Source organism: Nipponia nippon, unplaced genomic scaffold (genome assembly GCF_047370975.1).
Source record: "Nipponia nippon isolate SJK-2023a ecotype South Korea unplaced genomic scaffold, ASM4737097v1 scaffold_2, whole genome shotgun sequence".
In the NCBI taxonomy this organism is placed as follows: domain Eukaryota; kingdom Metazoa; phylum Chordata; class Aves; order Pelecaniformes; family Threskiornithidae; genus Nipponia; species Nipponia nippon.
Genome location: NW_028262336.1, coordinates 43,569 through 67,531, shown reverse-complemented (window position 1 = coordinate 67,531; position 23,963 = coordinate 43,569). Strand labels below are relative to the sequence as shown.

At 52.3% G+C, this 23,963-nt stretch overlaps 1 protein-coding gene, 1 pseudogene and 1 gene segment (V, D, J or C); 1 reads left to right on the top strand and 2 right to left on the bottom strand.

The window, feature by feature from the left end:
* Positions 1–3,114: 3,114 nt before the first annotated feature.
* Positions 3,115–3,881, bottom strand: LOC148055591 (T cell receptor beta variable 14-like). The segment is given in 2 exon segments: positions 3,115–3,428; positions 3,839–3,881. Coding segments are annotated over 2 exon segments (357 nt in total).
* Positions 3,882–15,087: 11,206 nt separating this feature from the next.
* LOC148055590 (trypsin II-P29-like) lies at positions 15,088–19,060 on the bottom strand (annotated as a pseudogene).
* A 537-nt stretch (positions 19,061–19,597) lies between these two features.
* On the top strand, positions 19,598–23,471 carry LOC148055589 (trypsin I-P1-like). Its single transcript, XM_087757180.1, has 5 exons — positions 19,598–20,077; positions 20,512–20,680; positions 21,290–21,543; positions 22,336–22,472; positions 23,217–23,471. The coding sequence occupies exons 1-5, from the start codon at positions 20,038–20,040 to the stop codon at positions 23,364–23,366; spliced, it is 750 nt and encodes a 249-aa protein (XP_087613306.1). The 5' UTR covers positions 19,598–20,037; the 3' UTR covers positions 23,367–23,471.
* The last annotated feature ends 492 nt before the right edge of the window (positions 23,472–23,963 follow it).

Below are 23,963 nucleotides of genomic sequence, written 5' to 3'. Positions count from 1 at the left end.
AGACAGAGCTGGGGGGCAAGAGGGGAAAATGGGGTAGTGTCAACTACAGGGCTGTGTCTGTGCTGGGGACAGATCCCTGTTTGCATGGAAAGCTTTGGGCTGTGCTGCTCCAGCTTTTGAGTCACTGTGGGTCTTGCTCAGCACAGAAATATGTGCCTGAGTCGTTGAGTAGAGCGTGATCTGTCGCCACAGATAAGCGGGAGCCCTTAGTCCCATTACTCTGGAAGTGGTTGCTGAATTCCTTCTCAATCTCTGCCTTGCCACCTTCCAGTGAGTATACAACCAGCTGCAGAGTGGCACCCTTCCCCGTGGGCAACTTGTACCAGTACATGGCTGAGAATGCATTCCCTGTTTGGGAACAGTGCAGAGTCACAGGGTCTCCCACTCGGACAACTGTGTCTGGCGATTGCTGAAGGGCCTGGCCTGGAAAGAGAAGGGAAGAGATGTGAGAAGTGAAACGCATTGAAGGGGACACGAAAACACATCCTTGAAGTAAGACATGGGATGAGGTGGCATAAGGATGTCAGCAAGCTATGGGACAGTGTCCCGTTTCTCTGAGAGAGACACATAGGAGAGAAAAAACCCCCACAAACCAGCTTCAAAGACACTAATAAATCTGTTTTGAAATATAATGACTCCAGTACTCTCAACTGACGTATTAAAATGGGACAGAAAAACCAGATTTGTAGCTCTCTAGAGTCTTCTGCGTTAAGAGGTTGAGGAAAAGCTCACCTGTTTATTGCCCATCCTCCCCCTAGAATCTGCCTTGGGGAATGGGGCACTGCCAGCAACTGGGCACACAGCTGAGGCAGCAGCAGTGGCTCCAGTGCAGCTGCTGAAGGGGAAGGGAAGCTCACTTACCCACGGGGGCCAGGATGGCTACAAGAAACCAGTGGAGAACCATGGAGAATGGCCACCTCCTTCCAGCAACCTGCCTGTGGTGGCAGCACAGGCACAGAGATGTGTGAAGAGGAACGGTTGAGAGAGGAAGAGACACATCTCTTGGCGGGTGGGCAGGGCAGTGAGAGAGCGCCTGAAATGTGAGAAGGCAGTTGACTGGCTGGGAACAGTGGGGAATGGCACCTGCATGCAGGCGTGAGGTGCATGTACCCTGCTCCACTGACTTCCTGCTGTGTGGGAGTGTGTGTGTGTGTGGGAGTGTCTGTGTGTGTGTGTGTGCGCGCCCCTCAGCTGAGTTTCCTCTCTAGACACCCTCAAGCTCACAGACTCCCAGCCCTGCAAGCTGCAATGTGGAATCTTCTCCGCTTATTGCAGTGCTGATCCTCATGTTGCCCAGCTATGGGGAAGACTGCTGACCTGTCATCTTCATGTTCTCTAACTGTTCTCTTTCTCCAAAGGGAGATCTCAAGGAGAGAAAAGGCTGCCTTTGGCTCTGCATTGGTGTCCTGCTTTCAGCTGGGTTAGAGTTAATTTTCTTCCTAGTAGCTGGCACAGTGCTGTGTTTTGGATTTTGGAGGAGAATGATGTTGGTAACACACTAATGCTTTAGTTGTTGCTAAGTAGTGCTTACACTGGTCAAGGACTTTTCATCTTCCCATGCTCTGCCCGGTGCACAAGAAGCGGGGAGGGAGCATAGCCAGCACAGCTGAGGCAGACTGGCTAAAGGGCTATTCCATCCCATATGACATCATGCTCAGTAGAGGAGCTGGGGGGGAATTGGCCGGGGCGGGGGGTGGGGGGGGGCTTTGCTTGGGGACGGGCTGGACATCGGTCGGCGGCTGGTGAGCAATTGCCTCATGGATCACTTGCATTATTGTTACTACTATTACTACTCTGCTATTTTATTTTACTTCAGGTATTAAACTGTTCTTATCTCAGCCCATGAGTGTTCTCACTTTTACCCTTCCAGTTCTCTCCCCCATCCCACTGGGGAGAGGGAAGTGAGTCAGCGGCTGTGTGGTGCTTAGTTGCTGGCTGGGGTTAAACCACGACTACTAGTGCTACTAGTAGTAGTAGTAATAATAAAAATAGTGCTACAATAATAATATAGAAAGCAAGCGCTACGCCCTACAATTGCTCACCACCCACCGTGGTGGTTCATGTCATATGGGATGGAATAGCCCTTTAGCCAGTCTGGCTCAGCTGTGCTGGCTATGCTCCCTCCCCGCTTCTTGTGCACCTGGCAGAGCATGGGAAGATGAAAAGTCCTTGACCAGTGTAAGCACTACTTAGCAACAACTAAAGCATCAGTGTGTTACCAACATCATTCTCCTCCAAAATCCAAAACACAGCACCGTACCAGCTCCTAGGAAGAAAGCTAACTCGATCCCAGCTGAAACCAGGCCATGCCACATGCCAGCCTGTGCCGCGCACTGGTGCGTGTTAGGAGGGAGGTAACACTCTAACCTGCCAGGAAACTTTCTGTTAGCCGCACAGCTTGCTGACATAATCTGTAATTGATACAGTATCTTTGGGAAAGGTAACCTGTATGTGGCTGAAGGCGTGGAAGGTAGTGATCCTGACGCAGAGACCTCTGTGCCTGGAGGAGTTAGGGATCCACACAACAGTTAAGCCGAGTAGCCTATGCTGTGCTGTGCTGCATGTGCCATGCGTCCCTCAGGCCTGTGCTGTGCTGCACATATCCCTTGGCCACAGGATAACCTCAGACAGGTCATTGTAACGGGGGAGCTTGTGGGCAGCTCCCACTTGGCAGCGGCTATTATGCCACCTGCCTGGCCTTGCCTTTATGTAAAGGTGCCCCAAGAACTTCTCACGTGAACATCCTTTCTCTTTGACAGCGAGAATGATGAGCAGGGTTGGCTGGAGTTAAATGAGAGGACGTCTGTGGAGTGCAGGTGGAAGAGAGACAGCAGGAAGAAGGTGGGGAGAGAAAGGGAGGCAGAGAGGGGAAGGAGGGTTGACGGAAGTGAATACAGTGTAAATGAGAGTGGAACGAAGAGGGAGGCAAGGAGGAGTGGGGTGGCAAGGAGAGAAGGCAGGACAAATAAACTCAGAGAGTCTGAGAAGCGGAGGAAGGGAAGGCTAGGAAGCAGAGGAGGTACTGAGAGGAAAGGGGTCATCCTGCCTTGCACAGCACCGGCAAGGAGGAAAGCAGGCCCCTTCTGTGCAGGGGGAGGTTTGTGCTCAGCTCCCTCAGCAGCCTAGCCACTGTGTTTCACTCTCAGCACAGTAATACATGCCGGAGTCATTGAGAAAGGCATGCTCTATCAAGAGGGTCATCCCGTCTCCTTGTATCTCGCTGCTCTTGAAATGGCTTCGGAAATCCTCCTCAACATTTGCTTTACCACCTTCAAATGCAAAAGCCACTAGGCTCAGTCTGGAGTCCTTCCCCAAAGGCAGCTTGTACCAGTACATAGCTGTGTTGGAGGATTTCTTCTTGGAGCAGCTCAGATTCACGGACTGGCCTTGTTGTATGACTGTGTCTGGGGACTGGTCGAGAGCCAACGCTGGAAGGGAAAAGGAGGAAGGTTGAGGAGGAGGAAAAAATGGGAAAAGGTGAACTAGGCACCGTGGGTTGGTAGAGAAGAGGGTGAGAAGGAACAGGACAGGCTAGGGAGCAGCGGGAGGGGTGGGACAGCTCTTCAGATCATCAGGTGCGTTTCCACTCTCTCTCCCATAGACAAGAAACATTCCTGGGCAGTTTGTGTCCACCAAAGGAAGCATTTGGGAGTTGTGCACAGGAGAAAAACCAGACAGCCATTGGTGGAGCTTCAGGGATTCCTGCCCACCTCATTGATTGCCCATCCTCAGCACAGGAAGCTTTGGGGAAGAGAGCGCTGCCAGCAATGGGGTACGTGGCTGGGACAGCAGCAGTGGAATCGCTGTAGGTGCTCAGGGGCGAGTTGAGTTCACTTACCCATAGGAGCCAGCATGGCCACAAAGAACCAGCAGGGAACCATGGGGGAAAAGCCCCTGTCCTTTCAGGGACCTGCCTGTCGTAGCTGCCCAGAGATATGTGAAGAGGAAGCACTGAGTGAGGATGAGACACATTGGGGTTGGGCAGGACGTGAAATGTGAGAAAGGATTGCCTGGCTGAGAACACCGGGGAATGACGCACACAAGCACATGAAAGTATAAGCCCTGCAGAGGTGTGTGTGTGTGGGGGGGGCAGTGCGGAGGGGAGAAGGAGGTTGCATGGACAGAACTATGCTGAGGTTGCATGGGAGTCTGAGTGTGCGCAAGGCAGAGGAATGCTGAGAGTTGCCCTTCTCCTTCTGAAGTCCTTGAGAGCTGGAGGAATGAGGTATGAAGGACACAGATAGGTCCCTTGCATTTCCCCATGTATTTTCCTTTGCTCCCCCGGCCATGGCTGGTTCTTTTTTTTTTTTTTTTTTTCTTTTTCTCCCCTGGCTGGGTGAGGGCTCTCTTTCTCTCTGCAGTACACTCACATTGGACAAATCCTGGGGCCCTGATCTAAGACTGGAATCCTGCGTGATGGGACCCCACTAGGATAATCTCTTTGAAATCACAGGGGGTTTTTAAGAACCCCAGAACTGGTTTCAGCAAAGGTGTTCACCTCTAACACCTGAACCATGACATGGTCTGCGTAGGGAAAAGGGAGAGCGGGCACCTTCCTTCCACAGAGAGTAACTTTCTATCCCCTTCTTCCCGTCACCAGACAGGGTTAACACACCTTTGTCTGTCTTGGCAGGACTGCAGTGGAGAACCAGCAGTCTCGGTGAGTAAGACAAAGACCCTCTCACCCCAACATTCCCCCAGTCTTCTTGAAAGCTGTACTGCCCTGGGGAATGCACCAAAGGCTCACAGAGGTACTTGGCGAGGGCGGGATCCAAGGGTTTCCAGTCTGCCCTCCGCTCAGGTAAGGGCTGGCTCTAGAACTGGAGCAGGTCTCCCCGGGCCTGGACCAGGGCAGTCTGGAAAGTTTCCCCAGATGCAAACCACTCCTTTGAAGACCAGGCCCTGTCCCAGGGCTGCCTCGCTCCTCTGGTAAAGGGTTTGTCCCTCTGCCTCAGCAGAATTTCCCCGTCCCAGCTTGTGCCCATCACCTTTCAGTCCTTTCCTGGGCACCTCCAAGAAGAGTCTGTCTCTAACGCGTCCTCAGCTCCCTCCGGGGAATGAGAGGCTGCAGGTAATGCTCCCCTGCCTTCTCGTCTTCTGGCCGGACAAACCCACAACCCTCAGCCTCTCCCCACCTGCCCTGTGCTCCAGTGCTCACCGTCTCCAAGAGCCCGCTCCCAGACATCTCCCTTGTCCTGGGGACATGAGTTGGCTCCAGTCCACCGCTGTGGCCTCCCCCGTGTGGAGCAGGGTGGGAGAATGATGCCCCTCCTGGCCCTGACACCTCCATTCTGCCTAGCAGAGCCAAAGGTATGGTGGGTTGTTGCCACAGAGCACCTTGTGGCTCCTCACCTACAGGACCGTGCTCCGTCCCTGCGTACCTTTGAGACTTGACCTACATCGCAGACCTCGGTGTTTGGGTCACAGGGCAGTGGCACGACTCGGAGAGCCTGATGCACAGCAGCGTGCCCATTCCCTGGCGACTGGTGCAGACAAGGAACCAGCGCGCACACAGAAGTGCTCGGTGGCATGGTCCTGCTGGCGCTCTGGTGCTGAGACCCAGGTTACCAGTGAGGCACCTGTACTCTCGGCAACCTTGGCTTTCCAGCTGGTGGAGAAGGGCTGTGTGAACTGGTCCACATCCTGCTTACCCATGAGCTGGCGTAACAGGCTGAAAGGAGACGAAATGGCAGAGGCTGTAGGAAAGAGGAGGGGGACAGGTGTGAGAGAGGACAGAGAAGAAAGGGGAAGGGGAGAGAGAGAAAGCGAGTAGAGGAGGAAAGTGAGGGGCAGAGAAATGAGGGAAGGCAGTGAGAAGAAGAAGAAAGGAGGGTCAAAAGGTGATTCAGAGATGGGAAAGAATAGGAAAGAAATTAGTGGTCAGGCAGAAGACAGACAGAGGATCCCACCACTTTCCTTAAGTAGACAGAGCTGGGGGGCAAGAGGGGAAAATGGGGTAGTGTCAACTACAGGGCTGTGTCTGTGCTGGGGACAGATCCCTGTTTGCATGGAAAGCTTTGGGCTGTGCTGCTCCAGCTTTTGAGTCACTGTGGGTCTTGCTCAGCACAGAAATATGTGCCTGAGTCGTTGAGTAGAGCGTGATCTGTCGCCACAGATAAGCGGGAGCCCTTAGTCCCATTACTCTGGAAGTGGTTGCTGAATTCCTTCTCAATCTCTGCCTTGCCACCTTCCGGTGAGTATACAACCAGCTGCAGAGTGGCACCCTTCCCCGTGGGCAACTTGTACCAGTACATGGCTGGGAATGCATTCCCTGTTTGGGAACAGTGCAGAGTCACAGGGTCTCCCACTCGGACAACTGTGTCTGGCGATTGCTGAAGGGCCTGGCCTGGAAAGAGAAGGGAAGAGATGTGAGAAGTGAAACGCATTGAAGGGGACACGAAAACACATCCTTGAAGTGTGACAGGGGATGAGGTGGCATAAGGATGTCAGCAAGCTATGGGACAGTGTCCCGTTTCTCTGAGAGAGACACATAGGAGAGAAAAAAACCCCACAAACCAGCTTCAAAGACACTAATAAGTCTGTTTTGAAATATAATGACTCCAGTACTCTCAACTGACGTATTAAAATGGGACAGAAAAACCAGATTTGTAGCTCTGTAGAGTCTTCTGCGTTAAGAGGTTGAGGAAAAGCTCACCTGTTTATTGCCCATCCTCCCCCTAGAATCTGCCTTGGGGAATGGGGCACTGCCAGCAACTGGGCACACAGCTGAGGCAGCAGCAGTGGCTCCAGTGCAGCTGCTGAAGGGGAAGGGAAGCTCACTTACCCACGGGGGCCAGGATGGCTACAAGGAACCAGTGGAGAACCATGGAGAATGGCCACCTCCTTCCAGCAACCTGCCTGTGGTGGCAGCACAGGCACAGAGATGTGTGAAGAGGAACGGTTGAGAGAGGAAGAGACACATCTCTTGGCGGGTGGGCAGGGCAGTGAGAGAGTGCCTGAAATGTGAGAAGGCAGTTGACTGGCTGGGAACAGTGGGGAATGGCACCTGCATGCAGGCATGAGGTGCATGTACCCTGCTCCACTGACTTCCTCCTGTGTGGGAGTGTGTGTGTGTGTGTGGGAGTGTGTGTGTGTGTGTGTGTGTGTGTGTGTGTGTGTGTGTGTGAGTGTGTGTGTGTGTGCGCCCCTCAGCTGAGTTTCCTCTCTAGACACCCTCATGCTCACAGACTCCCAGCCCTGCAAGCTGCAATGTGGAATCTTCTCCGCTTATTGCAGTGCTGATCCTCATGTTGCCCAGCTATGGGGAAGACTGCTGACCTGTCATCTTCATGTTCTCTAACTGTTCTCTTTCTCCAAAGGGAGATCTCAAGGAGAGAAAAGGCTGCCTTTGGCTCTGCATTGGTGTCCTGCTTTCAGCTGGGATAGAGTTAATTTTCTTCCTAGTAGCTGGCACAGTGCTGTGTTTTGGATTTTGGAGGAGAATGATGTTGGTAACACACTGATGCTTTAGTTGTTGCTAAGTAGTGCTTACACTGGTCAAGGACTTTTCATCTTCCCATGCTCTGCCCGGTGCACAAGAAGCGGGGAGGGAGCATAGCCAGCACAGCTGAGGCAGACTGGCTAAAGGGCTTTTCCATCCCATATGACATCATGCTCAGTAGAGGAGCTGGGGGGGAATTGGCCGGGGCGGGGTGGGGGTGGGGGCTTTGCTTGGGGACGGGCTGGACATCAGTCGGCGGCTGGTGAGCAATTGCCTCATGGATCACTTGCATTATTTTTATTACTATTACTACTCTGCTATTTTATTTTACTTCAGGTATTAAACTGTTCTTATCTCAGCCCATGAGTGTTCTCACTTTTACCCTTCCAGTTCTCTCCCCCATCCCACTGGGGAGAGGGAAGTGAGTCAGCGGCTGTGTGGTGCTTAGTTGCTGGCTGGGGTTAAACCACGACTACTAGTGCTACTAGTAGTAGTAGTAATAATAAAAATAGTGCTACAATAATGATATAGAAAGCAAGCGCTACACCCTACAATTGCTCACCACCCACCGTGGTGGTTCATGTCATATGGGATGGAATAGCCCTTTAGCCAGTCTGCCTCAGCTGTGCTGGCTATGCTCCCTCCCCGCTTCTTGTGCACCTGGCAGAGCATGGGAAGATGAAAAGTCCTTGACCAGTGTAAGCACTACTTAGCAACAACTAAAGCATCAGTGTGTTACCAACATCATTCTCCTCCAAAATCCAAAACACAGCACCGTACCAGCTCCTAGGAAGAAAGCTAACTCGATCCCAGCTGAAACCAGGCCATGCCACATGCCAGCCTGTGCCGCGCACTGGTGCGTGTTAGGAGGGAGGTAACACTCTAACCTGCCAGGAAACTTTCTGTTAGCCGCACAGCTGGCTGACATAATCTGTAATTGATACAGTATCTTTGGGAAAGGTAACCTGTATGTGGCTGAAGACGTGGAAGGTAGTGATCCTGACGCAGAGACCACTGTGCCTGGAGGAGTTAGGGATCCACACAACAGTTAAGCCGAGTAGCCTGTGCTGTGCTGTGCTGCATGTGCCATGCGTCCCTCAGGCCTGTGCTGTGCTGCACATATCCCTTGGCCACAGGATAACCTCAGACAGGTCGTTGTAACAGGGGAGCTTGTGGGCAGCTCCCACTTGGCAGCGGCTATTATGCCACCTGCCTGGCCTTGCCTTTATGTAAAAGGTGCCCCAAGAACTTCTCACGTGAACATCCTTTCTCTTTGACAGCGAGAATGATGAGCAGGGTTGGCTGGAGTTAAATGAGAGGAAGTCTGTGGAGTGCAGGTGGAAGAGAGACAGCAGGAAGAAGGTGGGGAGAGAAAGGGAGGCAGAGAGGGGAAGGAGGGTTGACGGAAGTGAATACAGTGTAAATGAGAGTGGAACGAAGAGGGAGGCAAGGAGGAGTGGGGTGGCAAGGAGAGAAGGCAGGACAAATAAACTCAGAGAGTCTGAGAAGCGGAGGAAGGGAAGGCTAGGAAGCAGAGGAGGTACTGAGAGGAAAGGGGTCATCCTGCCTTGCACAGCACCGGCAAGGAGGAAAGCAGGCCCCTTCTGTGCAGGGGGAGGTTTGCGCTCAGCTCCCTCAGCAGCCTAGCCACTGTGTTTCACTCTCAGCACAGTAATACATGCCGGAGTCATTGAGAAAGGCATGCTCTATCAAGAGGGTCATCCCGTCTCCTTGTATCTCGCTGCTCTTGAAATGGCTTCGGAAATCCTCCTCAACATTTGCTTTACCACCTATGAATGCAGAAGCCACTGGGCTCAGTCTGGAGTCCTTCCCCAAAGGCAGCTTGTACCAGTCCATAGCTGTGTTGGAGGATTTCTTCTTGGAGCAGCTCAGATTCACAGACTGGCCTTGTTGTATGACTGTGTCTGGGGACTGGTCGAGAGCCAACGCTGGAAGGGAAAAGGAGGAAGGTTGAGGAGGAGGAAAAAATGGGAAATGGTGAACTAGGCACCGTGGGTTGGTAGAGAAGAGGGTGAGAAGGAGCAGGACAGGCTAGGGAGCAGCGGGAGGGGTGGGACAGCTCTTCAGATCATCAGGTGCGTTTCCACTCTCTCTCCCATAGACAAGAAACATTCCTGGGCAGTTTGTGTCCACCAAAGGAAGCATTTGGGAGTTGTGCACAGGAGAAAAACCAGACAGCCATTGGTGGAGCTTCAGGGATTCCTGCCCACCTCATTGATTGCCCATCCTCAGCACAGGAAGCTTTGGGGAAGAGAGCGCTGCCAGCAATGGGGTACGCGGCTGGGACAGCAGCAGTGGAATCGCTGTAGGTGCTCAGGGGCGAGTTGAGTTCACTTACCCATAGGAGCCAGCATGGCCACAAAGAACAAGCAGGGAACCATGGGGGAAAAGCCCCTGTCCTTTCAGGGACCTGCCTGTCGTAGCTGCCCAGAGATATGTGAAGAGGAAGCACTGAGTGAGGATGAGACACATTGGGGTTGGGCAGGACGTGAAATGTGAGAAAGGATTGCCTGGCTGAGAACACCGGGGAATGACGCACACAAGCACATGAAAGTATAAGCCCTGCAGAGGTGTGTGTGGGGGGGGGCAGTGCGGAGGGGAGAAGGAGGTTGCATGGACAGAACTATGCTGAGGTTGCATGGGAGTCTGAGTGTGCGCAAGGCAGAGGAATGCTGAGAGTTGCCCTTCTCCTTCTGAAGTCCTTGAGAGCTGGAGGAATGAGGTATGAAGGACACAGATAGGTCCCTTGCATTTCCCCATGTATTTTCCTTTGCTCCCGCGGCCATGGCTGGTTCTTTTTTTTTTTTTTTTTTTCTTTTTCTCCCCTGGCTGGGTGAGGGCTCTCTTTCTCTCTGCAGTACTGTGAGCACAGCAGTTAAGGTCAGTGAGAGGCAGGACCAGGAAAGACACCATACCAGCGCAAGCGTTCTGCCTGCTGAGGACTCTCACGGGCTTTGCAGTGAAGCACTTGCCCCATCCCTTTCTCTGAAGAGCAAAACAGTGCCTGCAGCTTCCAGCTTCTCTCCTGCAGGGAACTGTGAATCCCACGGCAGTTAGTCTCTCTTACTCTCTGCAGCAGAGCTGGGAATGTTGCTGAACATCACAAAGGAAAGAGTGCGATGGGGGTCTCAGCTGCCAGACACTCTCCCTACCCATAACCCCTCTCATCCTGGGACCAGGACGGGTAGGAAAAAAGCAGGCCAGGACTCCCTTCACTGGCTGCTTTCCCCAGCTCTCTTTCCTCCAGAGAGGGACTGCAGGGACAGGAGCTGCTCCACGTCCTGAGCCTTTGCCCACTCCAGCCAAGCTGGTCACACACATGCTTGAGTACTGGAGGTGCCACAGGCTGGTGCAGTGATCACTGTGACGGGGATGGGAGCTACGTGAGGGGTCAGTGTGTGTGTGTGTGTGTGGTGCGTGTGCGCACACGTGTGTGTATGTGCGCATGCATGCATCTCTGTGTGTGTGTGTGTGTGTGTGTGTGTGTGTGTGTGTGTGTGTGTGAGTGTGTGTGTGCGTGCAGGGCTCCCTCCAGCCCTGGCCCAGCAGAGCTGGTGAGAGGGGTAGGAGAGGAAGGTAAATGCCTGGGAAGAGCCCAGGGACAGTCAATGTGCTGGCATGGGAAGGAAGGAAGAAAGAACCGCATGTGGCCCAAAGGGGGAGGCCCGAGGGAGAAGGGGTGCTGAGGATTGGAGCCAGGGTGGCCTCTCCCTCCGCCTTCCTTGCTGACAGGCAGTAGCCCACGTTCCTCCAGAGATGGTTCGTCCCTGGGACCTGGGGCCTAGCTGGGGAGAGCCTTGGGTGTCTCAGCCTGGTGCTGCCTCTGGGGCAAGGGCTTCTGGCAGCTCTGCTTCAGGAGCACACTTTGTCTGGCAAATTCAAGGAGCGCTCAGGGACTGAGAGCATCTGTGTCATCGCCCCCTCTGCCCTGTGAATCAACCTGCCCAAAGCGGTTTCCTTTTCTGGCAGGATTGAGCTTGTCCTCCGGAGGGGTGTGGGGGGTGCCGCTGGGATGCAGCCGCTGAGACCACTAGGGTCTTGAAAGCAGCTGTACAGTGCAATTTCATTGACTCCTGCTCTACCCGTGACCCCTTTCCAGTGAAAGGCATGGGGAAAACTGTACGCAGGTGCTAAGCAGGAGACGCTGGATCAACAGGTGGAGACTGTGGTGTTGCACAGTTCTCTTGCGTGCCAGACAGCATCTCCCTCTCCCCACAGCTCCAGCATGAGCTGAAGCACCCGTGACCGCGCCTATGCCTCACACTCCATGAAGGATATCTCAGCTGCTCACCTTGGTGGACTGTGAAAATATAGCCGAGCATCAGCTTCCCCTGGGGACTTCCACTCTCTTTTGCTCTTCAGCACCACTGGAGCTAAAGCAGAGTAGGCAAGTCAGGGCAGCCCTCTTGTCTTGCGACAAGCAGCAGGGGATGCAGTGGGTGGGCCAGGCCAGATGCTAGGAAACAGCAGAGCTTCCCAACAATCCCTTCTGAAACCTCTCGGGGACTTTCTCGTCCTGGTCACCAGGGCCATCCCATGGCTCACCTGGGATGTCTGCTGCTGTGGGCAGGGACAACTCACAATGTAGCTCCTCTTGCCTCCCTCACCCCTTTAAGCCACAGACCCCACTGCCTGCCAATACAGGGCAGGTGGAGAGACAGCCAATGCGAGTGACTCCAGGGAATTCCTGGGTTGCCTCCTCCTGGAGGTTTGTGATCTTGATAAGCCCGTGTCCCAGATAGCTGGCGTTGTGGCTTGCAAGCTTGTGACTCCCACAAGGTTCCCAACAAATTCAAATGTAGAAATTGCACATCAGCCCTCCTCATCCTCCCCCCCCAACCACACCACCCCCCCCCCCTCCCGAGTTGCTCTGGTCTCTGTGCTCACCAACGGGCCTTGGTTTCCCATCTGTGGTTCTGCGCAAACTCAGAGCCCCATGGCTCCACGCTGAAGGGAGTGGAGAGCTACACATGGAGGAGGCGGAGGCCTGAGTTTGTCTTTTGGGGATGAGAAATGGGGAGGCAGTGGCATAAAAGGGATGCATCCCTGTTTGAGCCATGGCTGTTTCAGCCGTGCACATGAAGACTCCTCAGATGTGTTGCATCCACCCCTCCTTTCCATTGAGCCTGAGAGGCCTGGCCTCCAGTGCCCGCCAAGCTTATTTACCTCATGCTGCAGTGAAGTGGTTATTTTTCTTCTTTTCTCTGAGGATTTTGTGGATCTGGGAGTGGGAAGGACTGCCTCGATGCTGTCTTTCTCAGCCTACTCCTGGGAAGGCAGGCGTGTCTGCAGATTAGAGCCAGGGCAAGCGGCCCAGACACCCACCTGCTTTTCCTTGGAGGGCAGTGGGTTTGGGGAATTAGCGCAGGGCATGCCTGGATGTCGGGTTCCCTGAGGAGGAGGGGGTTTGCAGCCAGCTGAAGGAAAAGCCTCCCACAGTCACTTTTGGGGAAAGGGTCGGGGGCTATTTTTTAACTAACCAATGGGGTTGAGGTGGCAGGTGAGCACAGATCCCCCTCTTGGCTGGGGGAGCTTATGTCAGGCGAGGGCGGCAGAGGGTTTTGGGAACCTAGGGGTTAATGGGTGACCAGGGACAACGGTTTGGCGGGGCGGGGGTGGGGCGGGCGTTGTGCCTGGGACTCAGCTTTTGGAGCATCTCAGTGAGGTGCCGGATGCCTGCTGAGCCGGGGCTGGAAGCCCCTCCGCACACCTGGGAGGAGCTGGGTGCGGGTCGGGGACGTGAGGGGAGTGACAGGCACACAGGGCGGCAGAGAGTCCTGCTCTTGCAGCAGTTACCGGTGCTACCTCGTGGCCAAACTCTTAACTGCACCGGTCCAACCATGCATTCGCTTTCCTGGGGTTTAGTTATGGGACAAATAAACCGCCCGGTACATTAAATGGGAGAGTTGTCTGCACTCCGCCTCAAATCTGCAGCTCTGCTGCAGATTTCAGTTCTCCTTCTGCAGATTTTAGTTGTCCTTCTCTAAGCCTATACTCTTTCCCCAGCAGACTGTCAGTAGCTTTGACGGCAACGCCGGAGGGTCTGGTGGATTCTACAGCATAGCGTAAGTTGAAACGGAGTTTCTGCTTGGGTTAATATTAGCCAGTGTCCCCACACACAGAACGCAGCCCAGAGGTGGCCAAGCAGTGGCGGAAGAATGCACAATAGCTGGATCAAGTCAGCTCCAAAACGCTAACCTGCTTGGTGCAAAGCTTAAATGGGAATGCTCCAGAAAATGCTGGGAGAATACAGCTGACTCCTCCACACCTCTCTGGAAAAAAAAGAAAAAATCCCCTGGAGAAGCTATTCTGTGCAGAGGCTGAGCTTCTGGTGGAGGGGGACTGAAGGCATGCGACTAGGGAACTGGAAACCTGAAAGGCACGCTACTTGAGGTCTGGGGACCCTAGGGACACAGGACCTGAGCCACGGGCCTCATGGAGAAGGGACCCAGGCACACGTGACTCCCGGGATCACGGGATCCGCGGATATATTACCTGCAAACACGGGATCCATGGGCAGGACTATGCCATTTCCAACAGAGTGGTCTAATAAAAGCCCCCTGATTCTTCATTCCCTCTGTCCCATGGCCGCAGAGCAAGAACATGTCTTTCTCTCACCAAGAACGGCTATGGAGAAGCCCAGATGTCTGTGAATATGGACGACCATCTGCCCCTGCGCTTGGTTTCAGCCAGCTGCATCGCACCTGGAGTGAGTGGGGGACCCCACTTCTGAAACTGGGGAAGAGCTGGGCGGTCAGAGGTGCAGGTGGGAAGGGACCCTTGGCAGGTCCCAGTCTTGGAGCGGGCTCTTTGTAGTGTTTTCAGCCTTGTCCCCTGGCATCTGAGTTTTGCCTGCTGCCCCTTGCTCCGTCACTCGGAATAACTGAGCTCTGGTGTCTCCTGAGTTGATCCTGGATCTTCTTGGACCCTCTGGGCTACAATGACCCACCTCAACCACCCCAAAGCCTCTCCCTCTCTCCTTCCCTCTCCCCCTCCCTCTCCTTGTTTCCCAGTCCCTTCTCCACCAAAACCGGATGCTGGATCTTAGGCGCCACAGCCTCCCTTGGCCACACTCCTCTCTAGATGCCCGGGTTCTGGGTGTTGGACAAGGAAGAAAGAGGAGGGCAGGAAAAAAAAAATCTACCAAGGCAACTGGAGAATTTCCAGGACGCAGGGAAATTTCACTCAAAGGCTGGAGAAGGGAATGTGCATCACCGTAAGTTGCTCTCTGGATCAGATTTAAAGATTTATCCAAGCAACACAGGAACCAGCTATAGGGGAAGGCAGGCAGAGGGGATCTCTACCTGAGCATCCTTTCTGGGAGATCCTCGTCCCTGAACGCAAGAGGAGCCATCTGGAACGAGGTGCTCTGAGGAGTCTTTATGTTGCCTAGGAAAGCTAGGTATTTGGCTTCCCAAGCAAGCCCCTTCCAGAACTAGGGACCATTAGGGCCAATGTTCCCATGATTAAAGCCCCACCCTCGCTTCCCATCTCAGCCTGCACAAGAACAACACAGCAGCACTGTCCGATAAAGCCACCTTCTAACAGACGTCTTTGACAGGTCAGCCCTGACCTGACCCTTCCCATCCTGCTCAGAAAGGACTGAGCTCCTCCCAGGACGCCCTCTATGCTCCAGCAAATGAAGGGATGAGCTTGGGTACCTCTCCAAACTGTCTTGCAGGACTTTGGCAGCCCTGACTATCCCTCTCTGGGTCGTGGGAAACACCCTGGCAGAGGCATGGGAGCAGAGAAAGACAGCACCCCTTCTTTGCTGACCTCCCCTACCCCCAACAGTTCACTGTTACTGCAGTCAGTGCCCAGCAGATGTGGCTGGACCTGCTAGTTTGGCTGAAGTCCGCTCTCTATCAAAACTCTGCTGGAAGGGTACTGTGTCACAACAGAAAACCTGGAGAGGAGGAAGCCTACGCACACTCTGCCAAGCTCTGACTTCTTACACTGTGCAGCCTGAGGCACCCTGCGGTGTGTGACCCAGGGCTCTGTGCAGACATCAGTGCTTACCTGGCAGGAGTCTTTCCCACCATCCAGGAATCCTACACACATCGCGTTGCTAGTGATCTGGCCTGGGTGAGCCTCCTGGCACTTTTGGTTACTCAGAACTGGAGCTCTCAGTCACCGGAGAACCTGAGGGAAACTGGCTGCCGGGGCAGCAGGGAAAATTAGGTTTCCTCTTGGGACTCAGCACTGTCAGCGAACAGAAAGACCTGTAGACCTATATGCGAGAGCCATCCAGCAAAGCAGGGCAACCCTTGACGTGCATGAGCAAATGCGAAGGGCATTGTTGACTGAGGCACACTGGCAGGGCAGTTTGGGGAACTCACAGGCAGAACATGGAAAGGCTGCAAAGCAGGAGTGAAATGTACACGGAAGTCATGAACGTGGCGCTGAAGCCGGAGAAGTGTGACCAGGTACCTGCAACATGCACTGATACTCACAGCCACTGCTCAGTGTGTTTCCTCACCTTGAAAAAGGCACTCGGGACCCTCCTTGGCACAGGAGCTGGGCAGAGCTGTGGGTTGAATGTCAGCACTGCAGTCCATGGTGGTGGCCAGCTTGATCAACACAACGCCGGTATCAAGGCTTCTTGAATCGTATCTAGGATGGTGAATGATTAACGCGGCACGCCTGACTAGTTCACTGTCTTCCTTCACGTAATGTTGCGCTCTCCCATCCTGCCATACTTGCGTATGGCTGCAAAATTACCAGCAGGGAAGAGCAGCAGTTAACCATGGGTAGAACAGCTTGGTGCCACACGGGGCCTGGCAGACCCTCGGAAGAGAGTCAGGGAGCGTTGGCCTAATGAAAAGTGTATGTGTCACAGAGCTCTAGGAGCTTCCCGATTTTATGAAAGACAGAGTCTGGAGAGTCTTGCTAGTTGGCGTCCTGTCCGACGGATCCCCCGCTGGCAACCGTGGCAATGGTGCGAGCATAGATGGATCACCTCAGACACCTCGAGCAATGCTTAGGGAAAGAAGGTTACATTTCCTATTGCAGAGGAGCATGATCCTTGATCTGTGCTCTCTCTGCAGAGGTATGCCCGAAATTCAGGACAAGGAAGATCCATGGAGAAAGTCTGGAGGAATGAAAAAGAAGGGAATAGTAACGGTAAGCCACGTGGGCGTGCAAGTATGCACAGAAAGGCATGTTAGGATGCACAGAAAAGGATGCCAAGACTGCAGGACTATTGGAAAGATCATGTAACGCAGTGAGACACAAGGCAGTGTTTCGCCTTTGGTGTCAGGTACACCATGCATCGCCACCTTGGATTCTCTTCTTTTGCTAAGCACCATATTGCAAATCGGGTGGCTTTGCAAGGTTTGACCGGAATCCAGATACACGACCCAATCCCTACGTATGATTTCTAGCAGTGAGCAGCTGAGAGGACCCACTGGCTGTTGATGAACGAACCGCCACAGAAGTGATACCCGGCATTCAAGGACACTGGTAGGGAACGGAATGCTCGAGGCAATTGCAGCCTCCCACAATCTTGTCATCACCGGCATCCCCAGGAAAAGCAACTGAGAGAAAGAGGACTGAGTGTCACGGCACCAGGTCTGAATCCCTTCTCTTGAAGTGTAGCAGCAGCCAATGAGCTACAGGGGAATTAGCAAGAGCCAAAAGAGTGTGAAACTTGAGAAGCCTTCACAGCAGCTCCTGAAATATCCTCCGGAGTTCTCTCTGTGCTACGCTGAAGCAGGAGGCTTTGTCTTTAGCACCCGGAGTCAGAAAGAGAACAGAAAAGCAGAAGCTGCCAAAGAACTTCACAAACGAAAAGCGCGCAGCCTTCACACGGGCACCCTCACTTCCGTGGCACCTTTGGAACAGGAAGCAACAGCTGGGTCATGGTGGGAAGCGCACGGCGCACATTTGCGTGGGCTGGGAAATGGAAAATGGCCAATGCAGTTGGGAGTGCCAGCAGAATTTTAATTTGCTGGGGGGAAGCCAGGGGTGAGCAAGAGGGGAAGGAAGCCCTGGTAGTGAAGAAATCGGAGAGAACATGAGGGCTCTGCCGAGTTGGAGGCTGACGTTATAGCAGAATGTAAGAAAGAACACGAAAGGGATTTGTTGAAACCACTAGAACGGTGGCCTCCAAGCAGTTTGCATCACGCACGCCTATTGGTAAAACATTTTTGAGGATGCACCCCCAGTCCAGGTGTATTTAGTGACTGATAATTATATACGTATAGTACTGAAGTTCTAATGTTTTCTTCCCACACCCCAGTGCATCGTCTTGCGCACCCCCAGGGCTGCATGCACCCCACTCTGGAGACCGCTGCACTGGAACATGGTAAACCGGGAGCCTGTCTCTGACCGTCGACTACAGATGCAAAGAGCAGAAGATGCAAAACCCTTCCGCACACCCTCCCCTGGCCTCTAGCAACTGGGGACTTGATGTTCCTAGGTCAGACGGGATGTCTTTCAACCAGCTCCTCCCAGGCAGGAGAGACTTGGGAAGAGAGAATCAGCGGTCCCTCCCCCAGCGAGCTCTGTGAGATGTACGAGGACTAGCCGCAGAAACTCCTCTGCTTTATGCTCCTGGGAAGCTTTATCTCCATCAGCCCACGGTCTCGCCAGGTTTCCCTTTCCCAGGATCTTGCATCAGCCTGGACAAATGTATTTACTTGATCTGAGTCCAGTGATGATACAGCTGACTGAAATGCTTGAACTAGGAACATGGATTTCTAGAAATGCAAGCTGCCATTGCATTAAATTGCATCACTGCATTAAATGAGAGACCTGTTTGCAGCTGGAGATGTACCCCCGGAGTGTATTTTTTTGCAAGACCCTGAAAAACCCCCTACAATAGGTCTGTGGAATGTTCAGCAGCATTGGGCAGAAGAGGGTATTTACATTTCAGGTAGGGATTTGTCATCTTAGAGAAAGGAAGGAGGGGCGGGAGGAGGTGTTCCAGTTTCAACCTGAATGCAAAGGAGTCTGTTCATCCTTCACAGCTCTCACTGAAAGGCCTGAAGGGCTGTTCTGAAGCAGTCTGTCTGTGGGATGACCTCTGAGTCGTGCATCACAAACACCTCATTTGCCTCCGTTTGAGATCAGTTTGCTCCATGAGCTGCCCTGCTGGCACGCACCCTGCAGTTCTGGGATTCACGGGAGCCTCTAGAAGGGACCCCTGAGAGGCAGTTCGGAGAATGGGAGGAACCTGGGTGAGGTACGTTCACTAGATGCCTGCCGTCAAGGACTTAGGAACGCAAGAACCACAGGAGCTACAACCCAGGAGCTTTGCTGTGAGCTCTGGCAGTAGCCTGGGAAGAGGTCAGTAGTGTCCTCTTGTTGATCTAAGCAAGTAGCACAGAGAGTCTCAGAGAGACCTTGTTCTTCAAAGAGATTACCAGCCAGCCCTATAGGATGCCTTTCCTGCTCTTAAGAATAACCGATCAGTAAAAGATCAGAGTAGATTAAATAAGTAACAAGGGAAAACAAAAGATAAGTAACAGGATAGAGGCAGGTACGGTCAAGCTTCCCAATTCAGACGCCGAATTACTGGATTTTCCTGAAATTTGGGTGGATACCAACACAAATATTAAAGCTTGTGAACAGAAGGAAAAGGAAGCTGTCCTTCATAGCCTAAGTGTTACCTAATAGGTTATTAGAGCTTTGTCTCAGGAGAAATATTGTTCTCAAGTATCTGATGACAGCCTGCCTCTATGCCAATGGCATGTTTAGGGCAAAGAAATTATAAATCCTTGGAGGAGTCCCTGGTCTTGGACTTGTCCTTTAACATGAAGGAGACTTCCCATCTGGACAGTGCCACGGTGTGTGCCAGTCCTCCAGGGCTCTCAAAAAATGCTCAAGAAAAAGAAGAGGAAGATTATTCCTGCTTAGTCTCTCATGCCATTTCAGCATCTCAAAGCATAGGGCTTCTGTTTACAGTCACTTGAGGTTATCCCACGTCTTGCAGGAGCTAACATGATGAAGTTGGAAGCTGCCTGGGAAACGATTATTCCTCAAACGCATTAAGCGCTAGCAAACCCAGCATAATGACAGAAGTTAGCACTCCTTCAGATGAAGGATTTGAGAAGATCTCTTTATTTGTGTTCACAGGATTTTTGTTCGTACGCATTACATCCATAAACATCGATGTTACACTGAAATTCGTCTGCTGCAAGAAGCATCTTACAGTCCGTTACCTCCAATAGTCAGCTTCCGGTAAAAATATGCACTTTTAAGAATGACACCATGAGCACAGAGGAATCTCCAAGGGGTTTGAGGGTTGCTCTCAACAGGTGCTGCGTACAAGACCGAGACAGGCAAACACCTACACATCTTGCAAAGCCCAAATGTATTTTTAAATGGAAGGCTGCCCTCTGAAATAATGTAAAATACCTCGCTGTCTTAGGAAAGGTTTATGATTAACCGATACATTATTTGTGCTTTCTACCAGTGGCTGGTAAAGCCCACTTTTGGATCTTCAAATTTTCCACTGTGTACTTTTTGTCTGGAGAAAACCTTGGACTAGAGATAAGGCCATTTCAAGAAATGTATTTCTAGCAGCTCACGCTTCCAGTCCCCCAGCCTGGGCTTGAGGCTGTGTCAAGATCATGAAATACATACTGTTTCTCACCTTTGTTGGTGTGGCTGGTGAGTACATTTCTTCCTTCTATTTGTGTACTTTATAAGGAAGCTCGTTTTCTGAGCAAATTTGCAAGGTAGTCTGTTGGGGGAAAGTGAAGTCCAGTTTCAACTAGCAAAAGTTCTAAGGCAGAGCACTGCAACTTCTTTTGACTGCTGCCTGGTCATAATTGCTTGTGTCACAAAATGCCTTCATAGCAGCTCTTGAGCCAGGAACACTGACATGTGTCCATAGCTTCAAAAAAAGCCTTAAGGGCTGTGAAGTCTAAAGATAACACCTCTGGCCCAGGAAGTCCCAAAGCTGCTGTACATTTTTGGACTATGGGCGAGTGCTACCGTGAGTTTTTATAGAAGGAGAGCCACAAGTGAGATGCTTCCGTCGGTCAGAGGGGCACAAGATTCCTTATGCCACGTGTTGACATATGCCACTTCTTATCTCCCAGTTGCCTTCCCCCTCAACGCTGATGATGACGACGACAAGATTGTGGGAGGCTACACCTGTGCAGCGAACTCTGTCCCCTATCAGGTGTCCCTGAATTCTGGGTATCACTTCTGTGGAGGCTCCCTCATCAACAGCCAGTGGGTCCTGTCAGCTGCTCACTGCTACAAGTCGTGAGTGGAAAACATATGTTCTTCCGTAACCTACTTCTTTCTTCCAGTTTGCTTCTAGCAGGGATTCTGAGCTGTGGGATCCAAATCCGTAAGTGGCTCCGTTCTGACAGGACACAAGCAAGGAATGGGTGGCTCGTTCAGGAAGCTGGGCTGAGGCATCATAAGGGGTTTTCCACTTGTGCCAATGCTTCTGCGAATGCAGAGCAGTGTCTGAAAGGACAGCGTGATAATCTAGCAAGGAGTTATGGGCTGTGATTTCTTATAAATTGCATTAATCTCGCTACAACTTAGTCACTGGAGAACAGGGAGAGGAGCGAGGTCAGGGTGATTGCAGCTTGCCTTTCTCCAGACTGTTTCTAGAAAGCACTGTTATCCATTCAGCTTGTCCCAGCTCAAGAAAATAAGCCTGCAGAAATTCACCACCACCTGCACTGGGAGTGGGTAAGATGTCAGTGTAGATCCGTGGGGCTTATTGCAGGGCAAGAAAGACAACCTGCATGGAAACAGCTACTACCATAGCGATGTTGAAGCGAGTGCATACAGTGACAGGGAGGTTCCTCATAACCTCTCGGTAGCAGTAAAGTCTGTGCCATTCCTTCTCTTTTCCAGTCGCATCCAAGTGCAGCTCGGGAAGCATAACCTGGCACTCACAGAGTCGTCACAGCAGTTGATTAATTCAGCTGAAGTCATCCGCCACCCTGGCTACAGCTCCAGAACACTGGACAATGACATCATGCTCATCAAGCTTGCCAAACCAGCCCGGCTCAACCGAGCTGTCCAAACAATTCCTCTGCCTACCAGCTGTGTGACCCCAGGCACCACATGCCTAATCTCTGGCTGGGGCAACACACTCAGCAGCGTCAGTGAGTACTCTGTGGGAACGTACAGCATCACGAGGGCCCGGGAGACACTCTGAGACCTCACAATTAACTCCAAACAGTACAGGGTAAAGCAGAGAGAAGCGCTGTGGGACAGGCCTTTTGGAGTGACCGGTCTCTGGCGGACGGTAACCATTCCGCTGCTTCAAAGGCAAGCCTTTATAAGGTGCTTCCTCTTGTTCTGTCTCACGAACGTGGAATCACTTCAGTCATCCATGTGCCGCTCGCCAGGATGTTCACGCTGCCATAAATTTTGTGGCCTGGCGCTACCAGCTGTGCCCCAGCTGGTAGCATTGTCGAGCACTAGCGATGTAACTAATGTCAATGGAGTTGTCAGTGCTCTGAGAACAAGATCAAAATCTGTGACTGTGGATCTAAGAGATCCATTCTCTTCCATCGACGGTCAGAGGTGTGGATGGTGGCTGGTGTCTAGTCCGCTGAGGACAACTAAACCTGCACCAGAGGAGAGGATGGTTTTCCCGAGGCTCAGGTTTCCTCCAGCATACGTGCTATCAGAGTAGCTCTTAGCTCCACACTTGCCAACTGATGATTGGTATCAGAAGAATTAACGTGGCTGCAGTGTAGAACGGGGGACCCATGGGTAGAATCTGTTCCGTCTAAAGAAAAGGAATCCATGCTGCAATTACCGTTCAGAGGAAAAATGACGCCTGCTAAAAGAGGATGTTCAGGGATTACGTTTCTGCTAGGAAAGATCTTCTCCGGGCTCTGGAACGAACTCAGAGATGTCCTCAACCATCTCTCCCTCTTTTCTTGTAGATCCGTATCCAGATACCTTGCAGTGCCTGAAGGCTCCTGTACTCACCTCAAGCGAGTGCACCGAAGCCTACCCTGGGCAAATTACCAAGAACATGATATGTGTAGGATTCATGGAGGGAGGGAAAGACTCCTGCCAGGTAAAACATCTGCCTCTCCTTTCCCATATGTTTCTCTCCTGCCTGTTGCTAGTAGAAGAGGCCATCATAGTAGAGAATCTGCGGTATTCACTGCACTGGCACGTCCGAAAGCTCTTTTCTTGAGCAACAGTGGAGGCTTAGGGGGAGAGTTGCTTATTGAGCGAGGCTAGGTTTTTTCCACTCAGTTAGTCATTGTCCCTTTTTTGAGGCAGCGAAGACCTCTGCCCTAACTCTCCACAAGCAGACTATGCCACCTCCTGCGCCTTAGGCTATTTAAGACGGAGGAGTGCTGCACCAGAGAGTCAGTAGTAATGACGGTGACTTCAGAGCTTCGGGCACAAATGTTAGTTTTGGACTGACGGAGAATGAAATAGCCAGCATGCCAAGATCCAGGCAGCCTGGAAAATGAACACACCTGACAATTGCTCTGCATTTTACATGCGCCTAGCTCCGTGGCAATATTTGGCAGAATAATGGTTAAGACACACCTATCCTAAGCGTCTGCCAAGGCCTGCGTCCCTCAGAACCAGGCAGCTTACTCATCCTTAGCTGCGGTGCCCTTGGAGCTAAAGTAAGGCACAGTAGCATCAGGTGTAGAGCGGTAATCAGAAATGACCTTTGTAGAACTTCCGTGTAGAAAAAGCCCAGTGGAGCTCCCTGGAATGTTCTGGGATCTCTGGGATCTCTGGCTCATCACCTAGGCGGACACCATTTGCTGAATATCCGTATCCTTTATGTGCGCAGGGAGATTCCGGCGGCCCAGTAGTCTGCAACGGGGAGCTCCAGGGCATTGTGTCCTGGGGTATTGGATGTGCGCAGAAAGGCTATCCCGGGGTTTACACTAAGGTTTGCAATTATGTCTCCTGGATTGAAGAAACCATGTCTGCCAACTGAGACACTCTTGTTCTGCGTGACCTGCTGCTTCTCCTCATCTTCTTCTTCTGTTTTGGGACTGGACATACAAAAAATATCAAAAAGTAAAGGCTTTCAGGCACCCCTTCTTTGTGCACCGTTTCTCTGGGTACTTCCCTAGGCTATGGTATGGAGGACAGAGGCAGGGAATGTCACTCTGCGGAAGACATTTACTCTTTTCAGCACCTCTCAACTAGCAGGATCTCGGAACATTTTGCAGCAACTTTTTTGCTCAGGTAACTGGTCGTGCTGGGCTTGCTTCGTTTTCCTGGAAGAGTCAAAAGGACAGAGGTGTTCCTGGGTTCTGGTTTTCACTTCTCCTAACCCCAGCTGGCACTGGAACAGAGAGTCCATGAAAAAGTTGGCTGCCAAAGTTGCCAATGGGCTGTGTAGCTGTCTCCTAGAGAAGAGAAGGGAAATAGAGAATTTGAGTGAAAGAAAAGGATAGAAAAAGCAGCGAGTAGGTGAAACGGGGAGAAATGTAAAAGAAATCGGACACTGGAGGAAAGGGAGGGAGAGAAGGAGAGCAGGGCATGAAGGAACAAGTGCCATTTGCCTACCGAGAGGTTTGTGCCCGGC

Excerpts from the sequence above, each read along its gene's own strand:
- LOC148055589 (XM_087757180.1), top strand. The coding sequence starts at position 20,038 with ATGAAATACATACTGTTTCTCACCTTTGTTGGTGTGGCTG. Across the intron at positions 20,681-21,289 it reads GCTGCTCACTGCTACAAGTC|TCGCATCCAAGTGCAGCTCG; the intron begins GTGAGTGGAAAA and ends TCTCTTTTCCAG. Across the intron at positions 21,544-22,335 it reads CAACACACTCAGCAGCGTCA|ATCCGTATCCAGATACCTTG; the intron begins GTGAGTACTCTG and ends CTTTTCTTGTAG.